Source organism: Vanessa tameamea, chromosome 22 (assembly GCF_037043105.1).
Source record: "Vanessa tameamea isolate UH-Manoa-2023 chromosome 22, ilVanTame1 primary haplotype, whole genome shotgun sequence".
Lineage (NCBI taxonomy): Eukaryota > Metazoa > Arthropoda > Insecta > Lepidoptera > Nymphalidae > Vanessa > Vanessa tameamea.
The window spans coordinates 7,351,899-7,377,206 of NC_087330.1; the positions used below are offsets into that span (position 1 = coordinate 7,351,899).

The following is a 25,308-nucleotide window of genomic DNA, read 5'->3' on the forward strand; positions in this document are numbered from 1 at the left end:
TAATAAAAATTGTTTCTATGTGCGTTTTGTGCAAAAAGTTAGATTTTAGACATGCGCGTGCGCCAACTGCAAGCGTGTTAAGGCGTTGCAAGGTTAGCAGGTGGCTCTGTGGTGCAACGACTCGATTACGTGTTTCCATTATATAACGGCGTTATATACATATAATAAACTTGTGAAAATGTTTGTACGTTTTTTATTTATGTGTACATAAGTAAAAAACGTTAAGCTACAGCTTAAAGTAGACATGTTTCTACTATACATACATTCAATATGTATGTGACTCTACTATACTTTGATATTGCTAGTCTGTTTTTTCCACATACCCTTTTTTATCGATATTATTACAGTCATGTCTCCTTTTGAGTAATAATAAATAATAAAATGCTCAAACTTCGGTATCTTGGGATAAAAAATATAGGAATATACCTTCGCTAACCTAAAACATGTTTGCTTTAAGGTATATAGCACATCTAGCTCATACTATCAAGGTAGAATTTTAATGATAATTCAATTTAGAAGTTCCATTTAAATGTTAAATATTTTATTTATACCAGTAGTGTGATTCTGTAAGAATTCATTTTGTGTCTCACTCGTGAAATATCTGATAGTCGACTTACCGTGTTACGCCATTTTGATGCGTGTGTCCTATAAATGTTATAATTATTAAATTCAATGTCGCATATCAGTCTGACAAAATTTACGTTCGTGTGTTGCGGTGAGTTTCGAGTTTCATAGAATACCTATACCTGATATATATGATACATAAAACTCAGTGCATTTACTCAAACACTTGTGAAGTTTAATATGTTACGTTGTTGTTTGATATGATGATGAGTAGTAAGGGGTCAATCAATCCAGTAGTAAATTGGCGGATATGTGACCTGCTTTCTGTTACCTAAATGACCTAATAGTGTCATACAGATATACAGATAGAGGTAACTTATTTTAATGTACTTTGAGTAGACGAATATATAACGGTATTGTATTCATAGCTTTTTGACAGATATAAGTACTTTAATTGTTTTATGACGTTTCTATGTTATTTGTTATTAATATCGTTTTTTTTTGGTACAAATTCTCATTTCAAATTACTATTAATTACACTAAATACGATTTTTGAAGTGTAATATACATTTTCACGAAGTAAGTTCAATCGTTGAATATTACCCAAAACAAGTAAATTCATTTGTTTGTAAATAATAAAATATATTATGTTAAGGCAACAATGACGATTTGAACAATTCGAGCAATAAAATGTATTTTTTTTTTCAATCACGGTTTGTTTATAGTGTCGTTATTTATAATGGAACCTTCGCATCATAAAGTCGTCGAACCTTCTTTGTCCACCCTTTATGGCGGAACATAATTTTACTGCTAGCGTCTCATATTTATCGCATAAACAAAACAATATAAAAACATTAGATAATACTATATAGAAATACTATTCAATAAGCACATACATTTATATTCAGCCATAGAGATAAAAAATGAGGACATTTTGTTGATGTTTGCTTTGATTAAATTGTGCCTTCTGACAATTTATAATAATTAGAAACATTGGAAGAGCTTAAAAAAATATAAAACAGAAAATAAATATATTTTTAACTAAAAAAAAATAAAGAAACGCTGGCACAACTATGACGAGCCTTGAACGAAATTAAATGAAAAAAAATTTAAGTGAATACTATGGAACTCAATGAACAAAACACAGATAATAAAAGCGCGCGAAAACATATTTTACGCAATTTCATTGTCATAATTTTTATCGACCAAGGTCGCTGTCGTTTTTACTACAGTGTTTTATTAAATAATTTGCAGTTTTACCGCGTGTGAGTAACTCGGTGATGTGACTCATATATTTAAACGTATATGAGTCAACGTCATCGGTGTGTTCCGATGATTCTGCAACTGGATATTAAGATAAACTTGAGATAAAAAAGGAATTTAGCAACCTTTATTAATAAAATTTAAAAGGTATTTGTCATATTTTACGTTATTGTACATCACAAACATATATACTGAAATCTTAGGACACATATATATTAATCATTGTTTTCCTTATGTTAATAGAATATGTTGTTTTATACGCCGGTCTATATATCGTAAATATTTATTTGTCACTAAAGATCGCAATAGTCATATTTTTGATAAAAGTTAATTAAACAATACAATCAATATGTTATCATTTCCCCCGTGTTATCAAAATCGTTGCAATTCTGCTTATCAATATAACGTATTGCAGTGCAATCAATACGTTGACTAATCTCTCATCTTTTGGTTTTTCCTTTTAAGGCTAGGTTATGACACAATTTTCAATGAAATAAGTTCGTAATCAAAGGTACTTGTAGAAACATCCCTAAACTATTAAAAAAAAAACATATAGGATTTCAGTTAAATCGAATACAGGCTTGATTTTATTTTAATACATTTTTTTAAATAATTCTTCTCGTTTATTATTTATTCGACATTTTTATATAAGGATCAAATATTGTAGCCATATGTGCTGATGTAAAAAAAATACATTTAAACCACACGGGAACTATTGAGTTACAAAATTTAAAGTGATTGCTTTATTTTGTATCGTCAATACAAAATGAATTTTAATCGGACGGAATAAAGTTTAAATTGCAGTGCATATTAACTTAATTTTTATCTCTTCAAAAAATTTACGTTTTTTATGATAAAAACCGTGTTAAGTTACCGTGGTTATCTTTTAAAGGGCAACATTTCCTTAGGTTTGTGGCGTGCTTCCAAAACGTTTTATTATAACGGAGATGGTATTACAGCCATTTACACGAAAGATTATATGATTTGTATGTTGCTGCAATGACGAGTGTTTTGATTTTTAACCAATCACAAATCTTATCATCAAAAATAATTTGTGTCGTTTCAGAAAACCGTGACGTATTACAACATGCGTCAAACTTATAAAGAAATTGTTTGTTTGTTTCTATTAACGGCCAACAAAAGACTGGTTATATATTATTGATTTAGAAATTACAGCTACCATTGTGTATAGCTTTTTATAAATATATATTTTTTGTGGCGATTTGGACAAAAGACATGACATGACTCTATATATCGCTAGAATCAAAAATACGAGTTATATTTATTCAATCGGTTAAAATCAAAATCAACATAATCACTATTCAAGGAGGCTCATAAAAGCACTTTTAAATCGTCATGTTACAATGTTGAATCAAATGTAAAACTAACACCGGTTCGGAAAGTAGATTCTACTGAGAACCGCCGAGAAACTCAGTAGTAAATCTTAAATCTTTTCCACTATTTTAATTATAGAGTAAGTCAATAAAGTGAAATTAAATTTTTATATATCCTGCCTAGAAATCAATAAATATTAAGTCCACGCTTCATTTTCTTTAATATAATCCTGTATTGTTAAGTGGAACTGTTTTAGTAATATTAATAACGTTTAATAATTGATTAAAAAAAAAAATCTTTTTTGTCCGAGATTAACGTATTTCGAAGAATATTTGTATTTTGTCATGACGAAGGTTAACTTACTATTCACTCTTGTGACTCAACTCTCGCCATCAAATGATGGTACAGTACATCAATCAACAACTATAGTTAGAAAAAGGTCATGACTATGTGTAATATATATATTTTGTATATACAGCGGCAGAACCATATACGAGGTGAGATGGTTAAGTATATCAATTAATATAAAAAGAATTAAGATATGTTTCCAATTGCAATGTTTTATACAAGATACCTTCCTTATCACTGATAGCAAGTATTTCTGAACCTTTATCAGAGCCCAATGACATTGATCTTGCACACACGCAAACACACACGTCTCAATCGTATCATTTAGATAAAATAGAAATAGATAAATTCCACTTACTATAACTTTACGGAATATCTTATCAATATATTTTCTAATATATTTTTCAATTTAGATATTAACATACCTACTGATGCTACGTAAATAGAAAATGTATTTAGATTAACAAAATATAGGTAATATATTTAATGTTGTGGTTTAACGGTGTATTTACTATAACTCTGTTTTTTTAATTTAGGCTAACATAAGTTAACTGTCCCTAACACTTCAAGCTATATCAAGGAATATTTAGAAAAATAAACATCACTTCCAAAGTTTATCCTTTTATTATCAACAAATATTGTACTGCTCTTAATCTCTCAGTATATACGTCATAGTATCAATTTCCGGTGCGGGGTTACGAACGAAAAAACAAGAATGAATCGACAACATATGCTCTTATTAGAGAATTATGCTGACGGAGAAATACCCTATGACCTTTGAGTATTATTTATAGTAAGCGTGTTTTAAATATTAAATAATACACTTCTATAATATAAACATATATGTATATATTTGATATTTTATCACGAGAAGTTTATATGTTGTTGTTTCGGGATGGAAAAACTGAATACATATGTTGTAGTTTAATAGTTTATGATCTAGTGTAATGGTACGGCTTTGAGCAAGCCAGTCTTGTTAGATACCACCCACTCATCATATATGCTATGGCCAAGCAGCAATGCGTAGTATTTTTGTGTTCCAGTTTGAAGGATGAGTGACTCAGTGTAACTAAAGGCACCAGGGACATCTTAGCTCCCGAGGTTGGTGGCGCATTGGCTGTGTTAGGAATGATTAATATTTCTTACAGCACCAATAGCCAGCAGGTAGCTGTTCGGCCCATCCGCCTTCCTATACTGTAAAAAAACTATATTCCTGTTTTATTACAACTAATTGTACTAATTACTTTAGTTTTCTGTTATTTTTTTATTGTTTTATAATAAATAATAATAAAAGTTACGACTATTATGTATTCATATTTTTAATTTGTTATTGACTTTCTTTCTTGATCCTTATAATATTATTATACCAATTGTATAGGTTTGTTGATGGTATATTCGATGAATTTATTTCTTATTTATATGTAAAAGTTTATGATTTAATATGCGCGTGTTAAGTTTCACACAGCATCGTGGAAAATCAAGAGTTCTCAAGAAATCGAAAAGGTTCTCACAATCCACAGTTAATATTAATCGCATCTAATAAATATTATAATAAGCAATTTTGTAGCTAATATATTTTTGGTGTCACCATATTTTAAATTATTAATACGGGACTGCGAAATTGAATAACTTCGGAATAATACTACAGCACCATCACCACAGAACTGTGAACCAAAATTTATCTGAACATTTTGTTATTTTCCGATCACACATAATATTTCTTTTATATTACTGTCCAAAGTAAAAACCATTCACTTGGTCACCCTAAGTAGAAAGTTCATCATTAATGCACCTTAATAAATCTCCGTTACGACACATTATAAAACAGTTATAAAAAATAGTTTAAACGAAATGCCCAAATCATGACAGCCAAGGGTTTTGATTAATAGCTGTAATAACATTATCAGTCGGACTATTTTGTTCTTCGATATGTAAATTTACAACTAAAACTCGTTTCGATGCAACATTGAAGCTTAAATAGATATGAAAACATTAAATTTATTTTAAACTCTACCTTAATGTGTTAAAGTTTATTTTCGTGAACACATGCCTGATTATAGTGCAGGGCTATCGCGGTACTGCATCTGTATCGTAATGAACTCGTTTTTATAAATTATGATATCATGATCTCACTTTGTATAGTTATGTAAGACTTGGATTGGTGGTATTTTAGAAATATAAGATTATCAATAGTTACCGATTGAACTTGAAACTTGATCTTTGTTTTGTATTATAAACATCGTGGTAATATTTTCGAATTTACCATACTACTATAACTTATATTTTAAAATCATGTAATGTTAATTTATATATTAATATAAATCTATTGACTTGATTGTGTTTTCTAATAGCAATACTATCCTTGCTAATTGAACAAAGACAAATTGAAAAATATATTTGAAAGCCATAATTCAAGGTCAGTACTTAAACATCCATCGTCAAAAATCTCACCAATTGAAAACTCCCGTGCACCAACTGAAAGTGTCTCAACAATTGTCTACATGAATAAATTGATTCAGATTAATAAAGTGGTCGATAAGTGACGTTCCGACGTACGGTTTTCTTATCAATATTGTTTCACTTGCAATTTTGCGTCCACAGTCTTCCTGCGACCGTCTAATCGAACGCACTCTTTATCGTCTACATCGATATATGTGTCATCAGTTACTTCGGAATTAGTGTTAAACGCAATAACATAAGTGATAGAACATTTAACATTATCAGGAAACGGTGACAGATTGAAATTTACAACCGATACACGACTTAGATTTATGGTCTCGACGCAGTGAATTATGGAATTAAACGTTTGAAATCGGTTTGTAGTGTGAGCATGTGATAATCGGGTGTTACTCAAAATAAATCTGACTAATGTAGAGATGACGGCTGTTAAACGCTTAAGAATATTTAATGATTGCCATACTGATGGGAAACTGTAAGTTTTATTTGTATAACCGTTATATAAAACGTGACCTAAATTTACATGTCCGGACACTTGTTCAAACATGAACATTAGGAGAATTATAATGTTACCTTCATTTCATGTTTTATTTTTATGCTGCAATATTTTTGTATGTGATTTAATTTCATTTTATAGTATATTTTTAACTTAACCTATTACAATCAGTGTGTCAAATCTTAGAACTGAATTAAACCAATTCCTACCAACCAATTGATTAAAATTTTGCACATACTTAAAGCTAGTGGCAATACAGTTTCGTATACATTTTTTTTTATAAAGTAATATTGACTCTTTCATATATAATAAATGTGAATATTGAAATTTAAAAATAAATGAATACAGGAAATACATATAAATTAATTACGAAGAGTAATTTTGTTGTGATTATAATGATGGTTATTTATAATAAATTCTGCATGATCGAAGTATTACACAATGGGGTGATCAATTTCAAAAAATTAATATTTAAGTCATGACTAATCGAAGTTCTTGGAAACTCAGGTTGACCAAGTCATATTGAAATTTTTAGCACGTTATAGCATTATACGTATCAAAAAACTTTCCATGTTATGAATTCTTATAAAAAAAACAGTCATACAAACCGTAGTAAGCACTCACTTCCTATATTGTGAAATGATGAGACGACTTACTGTGTTACGCTATTTTGTTACGTGTCTCTTTTTAAACGTTATAATTTTATTAGTCAATATCGCATATCAAATTTTGACAATCCACGATCGTGTTCTGCGGTGAGTTTCGAGTTTGTTCTAACATAATAGCTCTACAAATGTATGTTTTATGTATGTAATGATTATGTTTATGCATCTTCATATATATCACACATTCAGATTTCGTCAGATTTTCATTCGGGACTTATCTTTACATTAATATATAATAATATTATAAAAATCGTATTTGAGTTAAATTATTTTAAAGTGTGTAAACACTTTATATAAATTATTTATGAAACTTGAAAAGTAACTGGTGTTTCTCTTTAATTTTATATTTGTAGCTCAATAAAATGACAGATTGAGGTATGCATGTATTGCTTTACTTGGTTGTAGGAGGTTCAAGCCCGTCTGGTTAGGTAGATCACGCATCAGATATTCTACCGCCAAACAGCAATGCTTAGCTTCCAACGTATGTGGCGCGTTGGCGATGTAAGGAGTGGTTAATATTTCTTATAGCGACATTGTCTATGGGTTGTGGTGACCACTTACTGTGGTGACCCATTTGCTAGTCTCCAATATAAAAACATGTATATTCATAATGATCGATTCTAACATTCTACAAAATTCACTGACTACGTGACTTGTATCTTGAAATTATTGAGAATAGGTACTAAGCGAATAATCGCATTGACAATATGCTTACGTTCATGGGAATCACCACATTTATATATTTAAATTATACACGTAATACATATAATTTTATACAATATTCGTATGTATTATTATTGACGTAGAAATACCAAGGTCAAGGTACTTTTAGCGTCAAAATCTTCCACGCAAGTACCAACAAAGTACAAAGCATAAACTGAATCGATTGAATGACGCGAGAATGCTAACGGATACAAAAACTATTTTTTATATGTAAGATAAATCTTTGCAATAATAATATAAAAAAAGTTTTACTGCATTATGAATAACCCATTGAACATTGGTTAGTCCTTTTGTATTAACTGAATGGACATTCGAAAGAAGAAAAAAATAAACATTCGAAATTTAAAAAGCCGTTGTGTTATGAAAATATTAGCGGCCTTACTTAATAGTGATCGATGGTTATAAACGTTCTTTGTTGTTTAGTTAAACACTGATTATACTTTCAGTCATAATAGATTTGAAATTCGTAAGAATACAAACGTTCGAAATTTAAAAGCCAGTGTGTTAATAAAATATTAGTGGCCTTACTTATAAACGTTGTATAACGGTGCTTGGTTAAATACTGATTACTCTTTCAGTCATCACTGATTTGACATTCGAAAGAAGAAGACAAGACATTGTTTAACTAATCACCCCTTAAACGACATTTATAGACAAGTTCTTAAACGGGTGAATGAGCAATATATTTTGACATATTGATTTTAAAAATTTTATCTTTAATTGATTAAGTTTATTGAGTCGATAGTTTAAAAAAGGTAACTTGTGCTTGACTGCGACTTTAATGATCTCCTAAAATTTATGAGTATTATAGAATTTAATTTGAGCTGTTATTTTAACCCGATCGTATTAAGGTCAACTTGTTATGTTATTCGGTTCTGTAATACATGTCTAGATATATCAAGAGTTCAATACTAATGTTGAATTTTCTTCAAATTGTATTGAGTTTCAAACTTCACTAAATAACTTTGAGAAACACTGGCATTTAAACAAGGAATTGTATTAATTTCTTTTAAATTTTTTAGAGACACTACTTACTAAAGTTTGAAAAACACTGTATAAATAACAGTTAAAATCGTGAAGCGTAGTTCATGCAAGAACTAGTGACAGTTAAAACGAGCAAGAAACAATAGGCCATTGTGGTCGCTCACCCGATGGTAGTTACTGTGTGGTGCCATGTGCCGTTCACTCACGATAACATACGTTGTTAGCTATGAAAACCTCTGCTTACTTACCTAACTATATATACCTAAAGTCATATGTAATTTTAGTACGGATTATTATAGTACATAAAATACAGGTAATATAAATTACTAAATCTATATACGAGTTTAAAAGCGAAATACCACTCACAGATCACTCACGAAATCTCAGAAACTATAATACTTACAAACTTGAAATTTGGCAGGTTCCTTATATATAGGCTGTAGACATCTGGATTTTACGAACGCTGCAGGTTAAGCTGATATATATATATATATGTATAGGGTATGCTGTAGGTTGTGGAATCCTGAAAATATTTAGTTTTCCCCAAAAAACTATATTAGTATAGAAATATACAATAGCAATAAAAGTGGTACCAGGTTGAAGCAAATCTGAACTCATCTCAGAGAGCACTATTGAAATCTGTTAATAAACAAGAAAGTTACACCCGAACCCGAAGATTTATTAAAAACATATAAATACAGACATCTCACTTATTTTGACTTCGTGAGCTAAATATGAAATTTTAATAAGAATTTATTGTTAAGTTTCGCATTTTGATGAAATTATCTTTAGACACTAAATCCGATAAGAATTGGAATCTAACCTTTGACTTTAATCGTGACTGATCTCGACTCGCGCAAATAATACCGTATTGTTCATCTAACGTACTCGTATCGTATGTCTTGTAGTTGCATTATAAATTTTATTTTTATCCAAAGAGGTTTTATTTAAAAAGATAAAAATATAAGCTTTACATATATTTACATGTCATTTGAGACACTTATTTTTATTCAGCGAAATATATGAAATCTGTAAAAATTCATGAAAAAGCCTTCAAATAATTTTTCACCTTGTTTTAAATCTGTATATTTTATGCAATCGTTATTTTTTTCATAATATCCATCCAAGAAAGTGAAAGAGAGGTAGGGAGTACTATTAATTTAACGAAAGAATTTTCATTGAAAATTTGTGTTATATCTAACAAAGCCGAGATGGCCCAGTGGTTAGAACGCGTGCATCTTAACCGATGATTACGGGTTCAAACCCAGGCAGGCACCACTGAATTTTCATGTGCTTAATTTGTGTTTATAATTCATCTCGTGCTCGGCGGTGAAGGAAAACATCGCGAGGAAACCAGCATGTGTCTAATTTCAACGAAATTCTGCCACATGTGTATTCCACCAAACCGCATTGGGGCAGCGTGGTGGAATATGCTCCAAACCTTCTCCTTAAAAGGAGAGGAGGCCTTTAGCCCAGCAGTGGGAAATTTACAGGCTGCTAATGCTAATGCTAAAAAAGTATTTGCACATACAAGGCTTAACTTGTACATAACAGCTAGTTAATTTAAAGTTTGCGTATAAATATAATATTTAGCATATAAGTTATAATTATAATCTCGTGATCGATTCATACGAAGCTTGTTGATTCATATAGTGTGGTTCTAGTCTATTCACGGCTCTTTCACATAAAACTTAGAGGATACGTTTGGCTTCTGACGTTTGAAACTTAACATAATTTCTTCACCTTTCTGTGTCGGAAATTATCTACAGAGGTACTTCTCAATTTAGAAAAAAAAGCGTTCCCACGCCTACGTAACGAAGCCGATATATTGGAGTTGAACTCAAAACTTCTTTAGCCTATTCCGATGGAAGTAGGAAAAGATAAGCAATAGATTTACGAATTTCATACGATTTGCTAATAACTCAGCTACCTATATTGTGATCTACTAAGAGTTAATGACTAATATATCTTTATTTATAACACAACACTATTACACTTAACTACTTACATCCACGTTAATTTTACTTCCAAAATTCCGATAACAGTTTCGTCGACGTTCAAGAGGCGTTTTTTTGCAAATCCATAGTGAATATCATAGACTAATCAAGCTAGACCAAAGATATCGCGTCAATTTGCTGTCAAATGTTGTTTATCTTCTTCTCCTCTTATGTTTGGAATGGAGTATACATCGAAGACAATAAACAGAGACCTTGCCCGATACGATAAAACAGTGATTTCTATTCTACTCTACCGGTAACCTTACGACACGTGCCCTTGGTGTATATAATAAATGCTAATTGACTGATTCATATTAATTCAAATACTACTCCTCGTCCGCTATGGCGGTATCACACGCTTTATTAAGCTAGAATTGGTTCAAATTGTATCAGCTTCCGTTTATAGCCGCTGAACAAAGCATTCCTTTATATTGATCTAATTTACAAATCAACAACAATGTTCGATCCTGTTCATATGTAGATGTTTAATTGAAGCTAAAATATATTCAGACAATTTGAAAGATTTTGCTCATGAACATTTGTATTAGAATTTAGATAGTGTTATGTCTCTTAGATCGATTTTGGACAATTATCGAACGTAAGTTAGCTACGACGTAACTTAGTTAGTAACGAAAATAGCTCAAGACAGAAAAAAAATGGAGTCAGATGGAGGAGGCCTATATGTCGAGAGGTCCTTAGTTAAAATTAGATTTATATAAAAAAAAAAAAACTCTTATTACTATTATTATACTAAGGAATAAATGAGGCTTAAATAAATAAACAAATAATGTCTCTCAGATCGATTTTGGACAAATATCGAACGTAAGTAAGATATATCAGGTACAGGAATGGATTTACAGGATTAAATTATTAATAACATCTTTACTTCAAGTTGCTATTGATAGTTTGTAGACAAATAAACCTAAATTTGTCATTGGCTCGTCTATGGATTTGAACGCTTACAATTAGCGCATACAAATCCTTCTATACTAGCGACCCGCCCCGGCCTCACCCGGGTTCAATTTATTAATGAAAACGGTATGATATAAATATAATTTGTACCCTATAGCATTCGGGAATAATGTAGATTTCTACCAGTGAAACATTTTATTGAATTTGATTTGATTACTTCCTACATACAAACATACAAATTTTACTTCTTTATAATATTAGAGTAGATAGTTATAATCTTTTATATTATAAACAACATCCATATGCATATATTTAAATATCAATATGTAAATCCGTATAATTTTATCAATCGATAAACAGGAATATCGATGAACGCTATTCCTTATTTAAATAACGTATTTGTATATAGAGTAAAATGATGCTACTTGATTTATTCAATCGTTCAAAGGGAATTGATTCTTCACCTTAAAGTGATAAGACATATTTTCCGTGACATCGTACGAGTTTTATCAATTGTATTTATCAAAATCGCGATTTTGATGTTTGAAATTTTTATGCAATGTTGTATTGGCGTTAGATCAATTTCATTCGGTTATCATTTATTTATATCAATACTAATGAGTTGGTTGTGTACGTGCGATTTAGATCAGTTGATGGAGTTTGGGTTAACCTATAAATGTTGTTTTGGGACTAATAGTTAATCGATGTTGTGTCTTCTTCTTTCGAAAGTCATATCAGTTAGAACAGAAAGAGAGCAATCAATGTCTAATTAGAGGTTTCGTAAGTAAGCGACGCAAAACGTCGTTTTATTTTTAATGAAAGAAATACTAATAGCACTTCATAACGGTAACTTTCTAATTATTATCAGTAATTAAAAAAAAATAGATTCTAGGTTTTTATATGTTATTCCCTAAGTCTTAATATTAAATTGGTTAAATTTGATCGAGGGCAAAATATTTCATCAGAAATGTAAAAACAATTTTTAAAGGTAATAGAAATTATGACACGATTTTTCTATAGAATTTTTTTTTAGTTTAAATTTATATTATTAATTAATTTATTCTAGTTTTAAATCACTAGCCTTGATCTGAATGGTTAATCAGTTGTTTAGTTTCACTCTTTTTGTACATAATTGTGAATGAAACGCTTATCACAGAGTTGCGTTTTACCTTAAATTAATTTACATTATCTGCTAACTGCTAATACAAGAGAGATTTAGTCATTACGGGCTTATCGAAACAAAAAGATAAAAATAATAAACATTATTTAATCATATGCAAAAGTAAATAACATTTTAATACGAATAAATTAGTATTAAAACCAATAACCAATTCACTGTTATTTGGAAGCTTAAAAATAGAAATAGGTTTCCACATTAAATCTGAAGTTAAGAATTATTTTTTATAAACAACCTATTTTTATTATATACGGCCAATAGACTGCCTGATTAAGCCCATTGATTTTGGTGACGTAAGTAATATTAACCATCCAAAATCCTACCCCCAAGTAAATATCATAGATAATACAAGTGAAAAACTCCGAAACGCGGTGCGGCAAATTAAAAAATTAGCTAACCTAATACTTAGACCATTTAATATGAGAGGCTCAGTCATTATTTATACCCACTCATTTATTAATTTTATTGGTCTATTTTTTATATTTTCAGTGAAATAATTTAGTTAGATTATTTTATCAAATTCTATGAGTCATCGTATCTATAGGTTCATAATAGAAATATACGCGTACACTAAAATAATGTCGAACTTCGTCCCCAAGATTCTCGTGTCCTAGATTCCCTAGCGATAATTTTAATAACAATATTATCGTTTGAATTATGTAACGACTATTGATACAAGAAATTACTGTCATTGATAACACAATTCAATTTAAAATATTGTCCAATATATATATATGTATATAAAAATGGTTGTTGGTTTGTTAGAGATTAATAAACTCCGACACCATTTGACTCATCACCATGGATAGATGTTCAAATGCTAGGCTAAAGTCTCTTCTTTAGAGAAGGCTTGCAGCTTATTCCTCTAAGTTGCTCTAATTAGTAGATACATAGGTCGAGACCAAAAATTAAGCACGTTTAAATTATTTGGTAATTACCCGGGTTTGAATGTCTATTATTTGGTTAAGATTGACAACTTTTATTTTTTCATCGTCTGTTTTGACTCACTCACCATGAGAGTTCGAAAATAATATTCAAGGAAATGAGTTTTATACTATTGTCGTAACTCACTGCTAGATGAATCATTATCAGTACATCAACTTCTGTACCGTTCGCAATATACGACAACGTCTTTTGGATTTTGCTAGGATAATATAAATCTTAATACTTTAGAATAGAGTCTAATAAAATAAACTTGTCCACAGGCCTCTTCAAAGGCTCAACTACGACCCTCGACGGGATCGGTCTCCGGCCGATGCCAGCCGAGCGACCGAAAACTTTGCGAAAGCTGAAGTCGGTATACGACGCTTCGCCGACTGAGCAGAATTTGAACAGCGTCAGCAGTAATGGAACTGCCGAGAGGACCAATGGCGTTGAAGAGGAAGTCAGGCGCAGGAGTAATACGACCAGTTCCACGCAGAGCGGGGACAAGTCGCTTTCAATACTTAGTCCATTTGATGAACAGGTGATACTTTCATATATTCTTATAGTAGATATAATTTATAGTAATATTTTTTTTTACTTACCCGTCAATTCGTAGTGCACCCAGTACAGGCTTTTGGTGTTTAGTGGTAGAGTACAATATAGAATATGTTGATAAGCCACCAGCATCACCAGTAATGAAAATATAAATTATCAAAATAAAAAGTTCTTTATTTTTCTTTAAACGGTTCAAGCCTCAGGTCAGGCTGCTAAAAAGTTGTTAGGTTTTTATAAACACCTGGTGTCTGAAAGTTGGAAGTGTACACTCCCGTGTCTCGGAAAGTGCGTAAATCAGTTGTTCCTGCGCCTGAACTCTTTTCGGTCGTGACAGATTTGCCTTTCCATCGGATTATGACAGTTAGACATCGGACTATGTTTGAGCACACATTTGTGAACTATAATATGACCTGCGTATTTAGCTGGTCTCCTTCGAGATTGGTTTTACGACATAATTTATGTTTTTTGACATAAATCATATTTTCAACAAATATGTATAAGACATTCAAAATGCAACGAACAAATACATATTTGCGTACAATCTTCCTCATTCAGTAGTATTATGCAGATTTGCAATTTGTTCATGTGTCCATGGAACGACACAAAGGCAGGAAGCCATGGAAATTAGCGGTTAAATAGGATACCTCAAATTAGGCGTAACATGTAACATATTAAATTATTATTAGCCCTTCGAGAGGATGTTACGAGCACTTCCAGATGCGGTCACGAACATCTCGATGTTTTTATGATCTTTTGAAAGACAGAAACAGGAAGTTGAAATTAGCACACCTGCACTATAATAAAGAGTTAATTAAATTCTAGTGACGTGCTCTGAATTTTTTACTTAACCTTGGACATGCTACAATTAAGAACGTGTTTGAAGAATCAGCCTGTTCACCAACCGTAGTATTTAAGTACTGTAATTACACTGACTTTAAAATAACGCATTGTCGCTTGATGTGACGAGTGGTGGTAAATAAATAAACCCCCCTAATATATTTGACAATAGTTTTCGCCCGTAGAGTTTCCATACGAAATTTAATCTGTATCGGTTCAAAAACAGACAGAGTTACATTCGCGTTTATAATATTAGTAGGGATTATGTTAGTAAATATTACTGGTAATGGTATTTTTTGTGTTTTTGTCTTTGTTTATTGCATATGTGGATGAATAAATGGGACCTGATGGTAACCGCTGCCTATAACATTGGTCCCGTAAGATATTTTAACCATTCCTTATATAGCCAATCTTATCTACATTGGCAAATAGAGTTGAAAAAAATAATTGGCCTTTTTAATGTAAATAAATAATAGTTTAACAAATGTTATCAGCAGTTTTAATTCATGGCCAAACAATGATATTGTTGCCGTGACACAAAACGTTTGAATACGTTATCTATACGAATATTTTAAATGCCTCCATCTGGCTGTATGTCTGTTACGTTTTCATGGATAAACCAGTGAATCAAATTTGTTGAAATTTATAAGAAGTATGTATTCCAAGCAAGGAACAAAGAGTACATTTTTGTACCTAACACTTGATGAACGCCAAAGCCACGCCCCCTAACCTGAAAATTAGTCAATAATAACACATAAAACTATTTAAATTTATTTGTTGCGTATGTTGATTTCAAGATCGATAAATCAATTTTTATATTATTCGTAAAAATAATTATTGTAATAATATTACGTATCAACGAATTCAAATTTAGTTATTGATTTTTAAGCGTTTTCGCACAGATCGTGAGAGCTTTGGTTGATTTTTATTGACAACTATTACACTGAATTAAATTAAACTCCTGACTTGAATAGGAGCGCATAATTTTACCTTTAAAAAAATATACAAACTGCTTTATTTGACATAACTTGTGCTGTAAGTAACATTATGGTTTACTAGTTTAACATTATTACACAGGAGACATTAACTATGTGAAAATATTAAGCTGAAACAGTTGAAAGTATTTAAAAAGTATATTTGAGCCTGAATTTTTTTAAACATGAATTTTAAGTGGAAACCGCTGACTTAACAGTTATTCTATTCATCAGTTACGGTAACAATTGACAGTGCCATCTGTTACAAGGATAACATTTATTTAAACGATTGATAAGTATATATGAACATCATCCTCATTGTCATATTTTATATTGTAGTATTGAAGCCAAGTAAATGATATACTTTTAGAGTGAGGCCCAGTTTTGGTTATCTTTTGTAAGTGAACTAAACGGTTGGAACGATTTTGATGAATATTTTTTTTATGTATTTAACTCTTATATCACCCGGATGAAGACTTGATGTTCGTATTCAATGAGTGTGTTGATTACGAAGCGGCTTAAAGGCGTTGACATCGTTTATTGAATCTCTAGAATACCTTATCTTCGAACGTTTACCAGCGTATCCGTTGTTTATAGCCTTCCGATCCTCAAGCCAACAACAATTCTGAATTATAATTCTATTTCATTCATGACTTCTTATTTTCTGCGTTCTATAAGACGCCTGTATACATAGATAAATGTAGGTAAATTCGAACTCAAACGTAAGAATTGGTCAATGCTGTGAAATATATTGTTAATTATGAATATTAAATATCACTTAGTGCTGTTATTGCGACCGTTATGTCGTCTGAAGTAGAATCTCTATGGTGATTCGTATTATGGACATTAATTTAAAGGCTCTTGTTGAGAAATGAAAAAAATGCTTGATACTAAACCCTAAAAGTACGCGTCGGAATCATTGCAGCTACAACTTGCATTTAAAATATCTTATTTATTAAAATAATTACTTGCATCACTTTCGTTAAGCAGATAAATTGCTAGTAATTTTTGCTTGATTGTCATGTGTCTGCCTGGACTATATTTAGATAAACATAAATGCTCTTAGTCATGCGTATGTTGGGCAGGTGTTCAACCCTCCTCGCTGACGGCAGGTGCTGTAATATGCTAATATAATTGGTTTATAAATATACTGCAAATTATTTAAAGTGATCGATTTAATCTTTAAATTCGACCAAACTAAAATCGATCGGTTTTCGCAGAATTAATTGGTACTTTATTGTAAATTTTCGTTATACATTTTTACTGACTTATTTTATGAAATATTAAATTATTACAATTAAATATCATACGTCGTAGTGTCTATGCTTGTATGATTTTACGATTTTTCAATACGAAAAGACCACAACAATATACCGGAAACCATGAATGGCTTGGTGCCTTTAAAAGAGCTGTGAGTCAACAAGCGTGGAAACGTAAAGATGTATTTGAGGCATTCGGGAACTGTTAGTTTAGCGAGCATCACCATTGTAAGGAAATGCTGTGTGTAATACGTTTAATTTAAATTCGGATGGCACATACTGATGCGTTGTTTGAAATAATTCATCCGTCAATATTTACTTATACAAATATCCAACAAAGTACCCACAAGTTATTCTATTTTCATATTAATATGAATTTCTTTTATTTATTTTAATTCTTTTTTGCCAGGAGGAGTGGGCCAAGATCTCGGAGATAATGGCTTCATTTGGCAGCAAACTCGTCCGGGAATCAGTCTTCGTGTCGGAACTCGAGCAAGAGTTCACATCACGACTCGGTCTCAGCTGTTCTGAATCAAGTCTGAGTCCGTCTGTGGCGTCGAGCTTAGGTGTCTGGTTATCTGGACTTGGGATGCACGATTACGAACCTTTGTTCGTGGAGAGCGGTTACGACGACATAGATTTTATCGTAAGTAAAATATGATGTTCACTTTTAAATTTTAATTAACACATCAGTGTAATTGTAAAATATAATTTTTTTCTGTTATAGTTATAATATCATTGTACTCAGATTTATATTTATATTGTTTATGAATACCATATATCGACGAAAAATGCAATACTAAAATTTAAATTGTGATACTGTCTGGTAACAAAATTTATAGGCATACTAAAAAAAAAATACAAATTAAAAATAAAATTATGAAGACACTAGCAACATGTCTATCATATCAAATCATAATATATGAATATCAAATATTATCTAGATTGGATTATCTAGATGGATCTTTATTGATTATCTGATCGCGGAGAGTAATATTTGTTTTCAGAATGGGATCCTAAACGATAATGACTTACGTGAAATGGGTATAGAAGAGAACGACAGACAGAAGATACTCGAGTCAGCTACACAATTACCTCTTAAAATAACCGAAATAAGCAATAACCATAACAATAATAATATAAGTAAAAACCAAAACGAGTCAGTGGATGATTGGCTTAGGACTATTAATTTAGAACTATATAGTGATACATTTAGGAAACATTTATACGTGGATATGGATAGGGTGAGGAGGATCTGGGAAGTCGAATTGACTGCAGTTCTAGAAATAAACAAGGCTGGACATAGGAAAAGGATATTGTGTTCGGTGTCCGGTGAACATAACGGGCCCGTTAATAACATCGAAGAAATTAATACTGATCTCAAAAACTTGGTAAGTCTTTCTTAATTTATTTTTTTTTCGGTTTAAAATTCGAATGATCTCTATTTTTTTCTTTATTCAAATTCAATTAAGATTTAATATGTTTTGTTCAATGGAAGGAGGAGTAGAGAAACAAATCTTATATTTACATATTTTATTCGATTTGCGAATAGCTCCGCTATATGATGTTGGACAGGTGTAAGACAAAATAAATAGTTCACGATAAATATTTATTTTTAATACATCATTCCTATTCTACACTACTTATATTCATTTTAAATGAACTTCCAGAGTTTCGATAATATTCAAAACGCATTTCATATCTAGATCAATGATTTTACATCAATTCAAGGTCAAACTTGTTTTTTTATCTTCACTCCTCCTCCCATTGAAATCAACTTTTCACTTGACTCGATAGCTCAACCGGGTGGTTAATTCTACTAATTTAAAACGATACGTTCTCGATTCTATCTCGATCCAATTTCAACCGAACCGCAACTGTATTGTTGCGTTAGTAGAATAGAGAAACGGCTAAACGGAAACGATTGTGATAAAGTGTCAATTTGCTAGCAGAATATCCCCTGAGGAAATGTTTTAACAGCGTTTGTATCTCACCAACTTGTATGGCTAAGAGCCGGAACGCCTCTGACGATTTCGACAAATGATTCACAGGAAGTGTCTCCAAGGTTAATTGACATCTCTATATATATTTATTACCGAAGTTAATAAAGTAAAACTTGCAATAGAATTTATTGATTGATTTATATATGTGCTCTAAGAAATAACCATCATATCGCCAATGCGCCACCAACTTTGGGATCCAAGGTGGTATGTCACTTGTGTCTGTACCCTAGCTCACCCACCCTTCTAACTAGAACCCAACAATACTTAGTTTTGATGTTTGGCAGTATAATATCGGATGAGAGGCTACTTACCCAAATGGGCTTGTTGAAAGTTTAGACGCCAAATAATAATAAAATTGAACCATACTTTTAAAGGCATTTGCTGACTTTGACAGTCACCAGACCGTGTTGGTCCGAATACTTTAGAGTTATAATAAACTGTGTATTGCGATTAAAATATATTATTTTTATTTTTTAAAATTAATATTCTATACATCTGAACACACTACACGAAAGACAATTTGATTTATTAATAAATAATATAATATATTTACAAGTATTTAACACGGGATATATACCATGTTCTTTTTATTTTTATATGGTATCTCGATATTTCGACATTATCTAGAGACATAATAAAGATAACCATGTTAATTTAAAATCTAATATAATATATTAGTATTTATATACATCAAAATCTATTTATACATATATGACTATTCGCTTTTCAAGTAATTTTAACTATGACAAATTACTCCATTAATTCAACATATAAATAACTAACGATTTTATACTTACATAAACATAACATAATCAGCCTGTAAATTTCCCACTGCTGGGCTAAGGCCTCCTCTCCCGTTGAGGAGAAGGTATGGAGCATATTCCACCACGCTGCTCCAATGCGGGTTGGTGGAATACACATGTGGCAGAATTTCGTTGAAATACATGCAGGTTGAGACACATGCAGGTTTCCTCACGATGTTTTCCTTCACCGCCGAGCACGAGATGAATTATAAACACAAATTAAGCACATGAAAATTCAGTGGTGCCTGCCTGGGTTTGAACCCGAAATCATCGGTTAAGATGCACGCGTTCTAATCGCTGGGCCATCTCGGCTTATACTTACACTAACGATAACAGTACTAAGGTTTCCAGCTTTAAATAAAGTGCCTTAGAAGCGTGTTCACGAGTCCTTTCATTGTTTTTGTTTTTATCATCACTTAATAACATATATTATCGGTTTGCAGGCCAATTAGTGGTCGAAAGTAGTTGCAATCCCTTATAATATGTTTATGGATCACGAACGCGCCAATCATGCTTGCCTAGTATGTAATTTTTTTTTATGATATCGGTAGGCGGACGAACAAATGGGCCACCTGATGGTAAGTGGTCACCACCGCCCATAGACAATGGCGATGTAAGAAATATTAACCATTCCTTACATCACCAATGCGCCACCAACCTTGGGAACCAAGATGTTACGTCCCTTATGCCTGTAGTTGCACTGGTTCACTCACCCTTCAAATCGGAACACAACAATACTGAGTACTGCTGTTTGGCGGAAGAATATCTGATGAGTGGGTGGTACCTACCCAGACGGGCTTGCACAAAGCCCTACCACCAAGTGTAAAAGAGTAGTAAAAGAAATCATTTAAAAAAGCATAAAATATTAAGTAGTTGGCGATGCATTCATTTCACCTTTAAATAATTTTGATAAGTCATTTATATAAGACAGTGTGCCAACAGCACGTCCTTGGTCTGTCCGTTCGCTAATTTAAGTATATACATATTCTAAACATGGATGGAGTCTACACGTACAGACCGACTTCGATAATAATACTTATCATGCATATTAATAAAGTTTCCCAGACACGTTGAGTAATAGAAAGATAAAACCGTTACACGTTCAAAGTACTTTTTTTCCTGGTCTTTGACTTTGTTAAATTTACTGAAAATATGAGGGTACTTGTTTTATGCGAATACTGATAGTGATATGGTAGATAAGTTGTACGACGGCAGGAGGAAATAACGAAAGTTTTACTAGTAAAAAGGATCAGTGTAAACAGTTTTTAAGAGTGGAGACCGCGTCTCGGCAAACGTAGTGTAGGACGTCCTCAGGCACGGTGGAGTGACGATTTGCGCAGGACAGCTGGCAAGAGCTGGATGCGAGTTGCCGAAGAAAGACCACAGTGGCGTGCAATTGGAGAGACCTATGTCCAGCAGTAAAATCATCTGTAGAAGTAAAGTGAAAAAAAAATTACAACAACTAGTGCATAATCTAAATATCGTCATAATTATTAAGAAATGTTAAATTGTAGCTCAACGTTTAACAAATAAAGATTAAGAAAAAACAATGTTACGCTGCGGATAATTAAAAAAAAAGTAACCAGATGTAACTTGAAATATGATAAATTAAACGACGTTCTTATATAAGAATCTCAATAGCTCAATGATGTAGTGATTTGTGCTACTTTCAATTCCAATTCTAATAAAAGCTCATTTACTTAACTTTGGTAACATATGAACCTTCTTTGTATAAAAAAAACCAAGGTTAGAGTTCCGTAATCACTATCAAAACCATTGGATATTCGAAATATAAATATATCTAATTATACGCCAATCGGTGCCGTCTAATTTATACAATTTATTGTTTTGCCATTATATGCAATGATTTCAATTAATATGTCGTAAAAGGGACATCCGATGACGAATTGGAATTATTAACGAGGGAGTTGCTTTGGTACTTGTTGCTCGCGCGTTACGATGAAAGAGTAATCTTGAGTTGTTGAAACAAATTGATTAGTTTTAAATTGACTAAGGCACCCTTGTCCTGTTATATTATTTAAAAAAAAAAGAATTTCAATTTGTATCCACTTTTATGTTCGAAATTTGAACAAATCTTCATGACCGGTTTTATACTTTTTTTTCCTCGAGTAACCTTTACTATAACTACTTACTTAATAAGATATACCAATAAGTTCAAGGTTGTATGTAACATTGAATAAAATCTAAAAAAATAAATTAAATGTATTAAAAGTTACGAGATGTAGAAAACGAGTTAGTTTTGGTCGTTATTTATACGTATTAGAACGGAACTATCGAAAGAAGGAATAGTAAGAAAGAAAGCATAGTTTTATTTGGTGGTACGGTTTTGTGCAAGTCCGTCCGGGTAGGTACCACCCACTGATCATTTATTCTACCGCCAAGCAGCAATACTGAGCTTTCTTGTGTCGCGGTTTGAAGGGAAGTGAGCTATTTACGCAATGGACATAACATTTCAGTTCAAGATTGGTTAATATTTCTTACAGAGCCAATGTTTATGGGCTGTGATTACCACTTACAATTATTTGCTTTTGCCCGCCAATATCAATAAAAAAAAAAAAAAACAAAACCTCGAAACCGCAAATATTGTTCTTTAGCAAAGATACATTCATTAGTAGCTTTGCTAATACAGCGATAAAAAAAGAACCTATTAAGCTTTCGCTTGATATTCAAATCATTTCAAATCACATTTAAAAACCATTTGTCGTTCTTAACGACACGATTGCAGTCGTTGAATTAATTTAAAACAGGACATCCCTTCCCATATACGTTTTATTACGTCTTTAGAATCAAATCATGATATTGATATTATCATAATATCCGTTTATATTAATAAAACATCTGCGCCCCACGGCTTTACTCGCGTTACGTTTATACTGTACGAGTTAATTAAATGAGTAGGTAAACCTTGAGTTGGTATAACTTTTCATAGATTTGACCGATTTTGATGAATTAAAGACTAAAATATATATTGGAATGCTCCTTATAATAATATTTACATTTGTAATTTTTATCCGTTTCGATGATAACCCCGTTTAAACTGACATTTAGACAAACATAAAATGGTTGTAACGGTTTTCATAACTTGCAAATAGCTACGTAATCTTAAAAATGCATTTATTTCGGGATCACAGAAAGTTACTTGAATTTTAATTATTTGTGTATATGAGTTATCAGAAAGAGAGGAAACTAATGTTTATGTAAGTAGATGTCACCGTATGTTTCTTGTCGGTATTACCTTTTTTTTAATTATTATTTTTATAATAGACTTTTTCACGCAAAAAAAATAATATCGTACATATTTTTTTAAAAGTTTATTATTAGAAGCTTTCAAAAAACATTTAATTTTATATAAATATTTTGTTCTAAATCAATTCTATCTTAATATTATAATTAATTATTAGTTTTTTATTTTCTATCGGAGTTGCCTGCCTCGTTGGTCTAATAGCTAGATATAGTGCTGCAGATCTCGAGGTCCTGGAATCAAACCCCAGGTCGGACCGATTGATTCTAGGTTTATAAAACAAATATTCATTCAGGCAAGCACCACTGAATTCGTTTAATTTGTGTTTATAATTCATCTCGTTCTCGGCGGTGAAGGAAAACATCGTGAGGAAACCTGCATGTGTCTAATTTCAATGAAATTCTGCCACATGTGTACCCACCAACCCGCATTGGAGCGTGCAGGAATATGCTACAAATCTTCTCCTTAATGGGAGAGGAGGCCGTAGCCCAACAGTGGGAAATTTACAGGCTGTTAATGAGTGTTTCAATTTCACCCGAAACGTGCAAATACCTTATACTTTCTTTCACCGGCGATCACGAGGTGAATTAAAAACACAAATTATAAAACGGGTTCGAACCTGCAGTCTTTGGTTAAAATTCAAATTTTCTTACTACCGGGCTCCGTCTCTGTTCTCATTTTAAGTCATGTTATTTAACTTATTTATTGTATTAATCGTTTGCAACTTAACGGATTATGTAAGACTGACACGACTAATATTAACAAAGATGTACAATCATTGGGTTCTACTTATTTTGAGAGAATAAGGAAATGGTTCATAATTATTTCGCATCAAGGATTACATTTATTTTTTCATTTTATTACCCCAGTGTGGTGTCACCCTTAATCTCTCTATCACGTCACTTGAAGTTTATTAAAAAGCCATCAGCGTAAAATCCATAGGGTGTTAAAGGTAATCTCTCAAATTGCTCATCTCCTGCTAATTAAACGCGTGTGTTACCCGGCAACACCCCAGGTGTGACTGAAAGTAGAAAATTGTAATGACGGGTAATATCGTTCGCAAATTGGACACGTGTTCGGTTAATATACCACTAAGAAAGTTACACCGTATTACGGAACGTAACTCTTTGGTAGGCGTAATAATAAGATATGTTATAAATATTTATTGAAAATACGAAAGACGTAAAATCTTAAAATGACGTCACGTCTTTTTGGGTTCCTTAACTGAAAATAATATTAAACTTATATACAAAAACCTTACACCAAAAAATTCAGCGTATTTCGAAGATGGTTTTAGTCAAATCAAATCAAATCAATATATACTTTATTCAAATAGGCTTCTACAAGCACTTTTGAATCGTCATTTAACCAACCGTATTAAGTGAAGCTACCACCGGTTCGTAAAGTAGATTATACCGAGAAGAATCGGCAAGAAACACAGTAGTTATTCTTTTTCCACATCTAAAAATACAGTCATGTTAGTCAGTTAGTAGTGTATAATATTATTAAAAATGAAGATACGCTTCTCACTTTAGCCGGATTCATTTAGACTATTGACGTCAAACGAGTGAATTACATGTTCTTGTAATAAATTAACAAGATAGGATCTGGCATCTCGTGTTCGATAGTGAGGGAAAATATTTTGAGGTAACAGGCTGTTAGAGGAAATTGTGTATCATCTATCGATCAAATCTCAATAGAGCGGAAAATAGTTCCAAGTTATGTTAACAGAATAGAATAATAAGGCCGAACAATAGGACATTAATCCGC

At 31.8% G+C, this 25,308-nt stretch overlaps 1 protein-coding gene across 4 annotated transcripts in view; it reads left to right on the forward strand.

Annotated features, from left to right (window-relative positions):
* The window catches only part of LOC113397642 (uncharacterized), a 113,631-nt gene that overhangs the window by 81,136 nt on the left and 7,187 nt on the right, over positions 1 to 25,308 (forward strand). For all 4 annotated transcript variants that reach the window (XM_026636061.2, XM_064218465.1, XM_064218466.1 and 1 more), the window contains 3 exons: positions 14,127 to 14,386; positions 17,880 to 18,116; positions 18,478 to 18,861. In XM_026636061.2, coding sequence (XP_026491846.2) covers positions 14,127 to 14,386; positions 17,880 to 18,116; positions 18,478 to 18,861 — 881 coding nt within the window. The remainder of the gene's footprint in view (positions 1 to 14,126; positions 14,387 to 17,879; positions 18,117 to 18,477; positions 18,862 to 25,308) is intronic.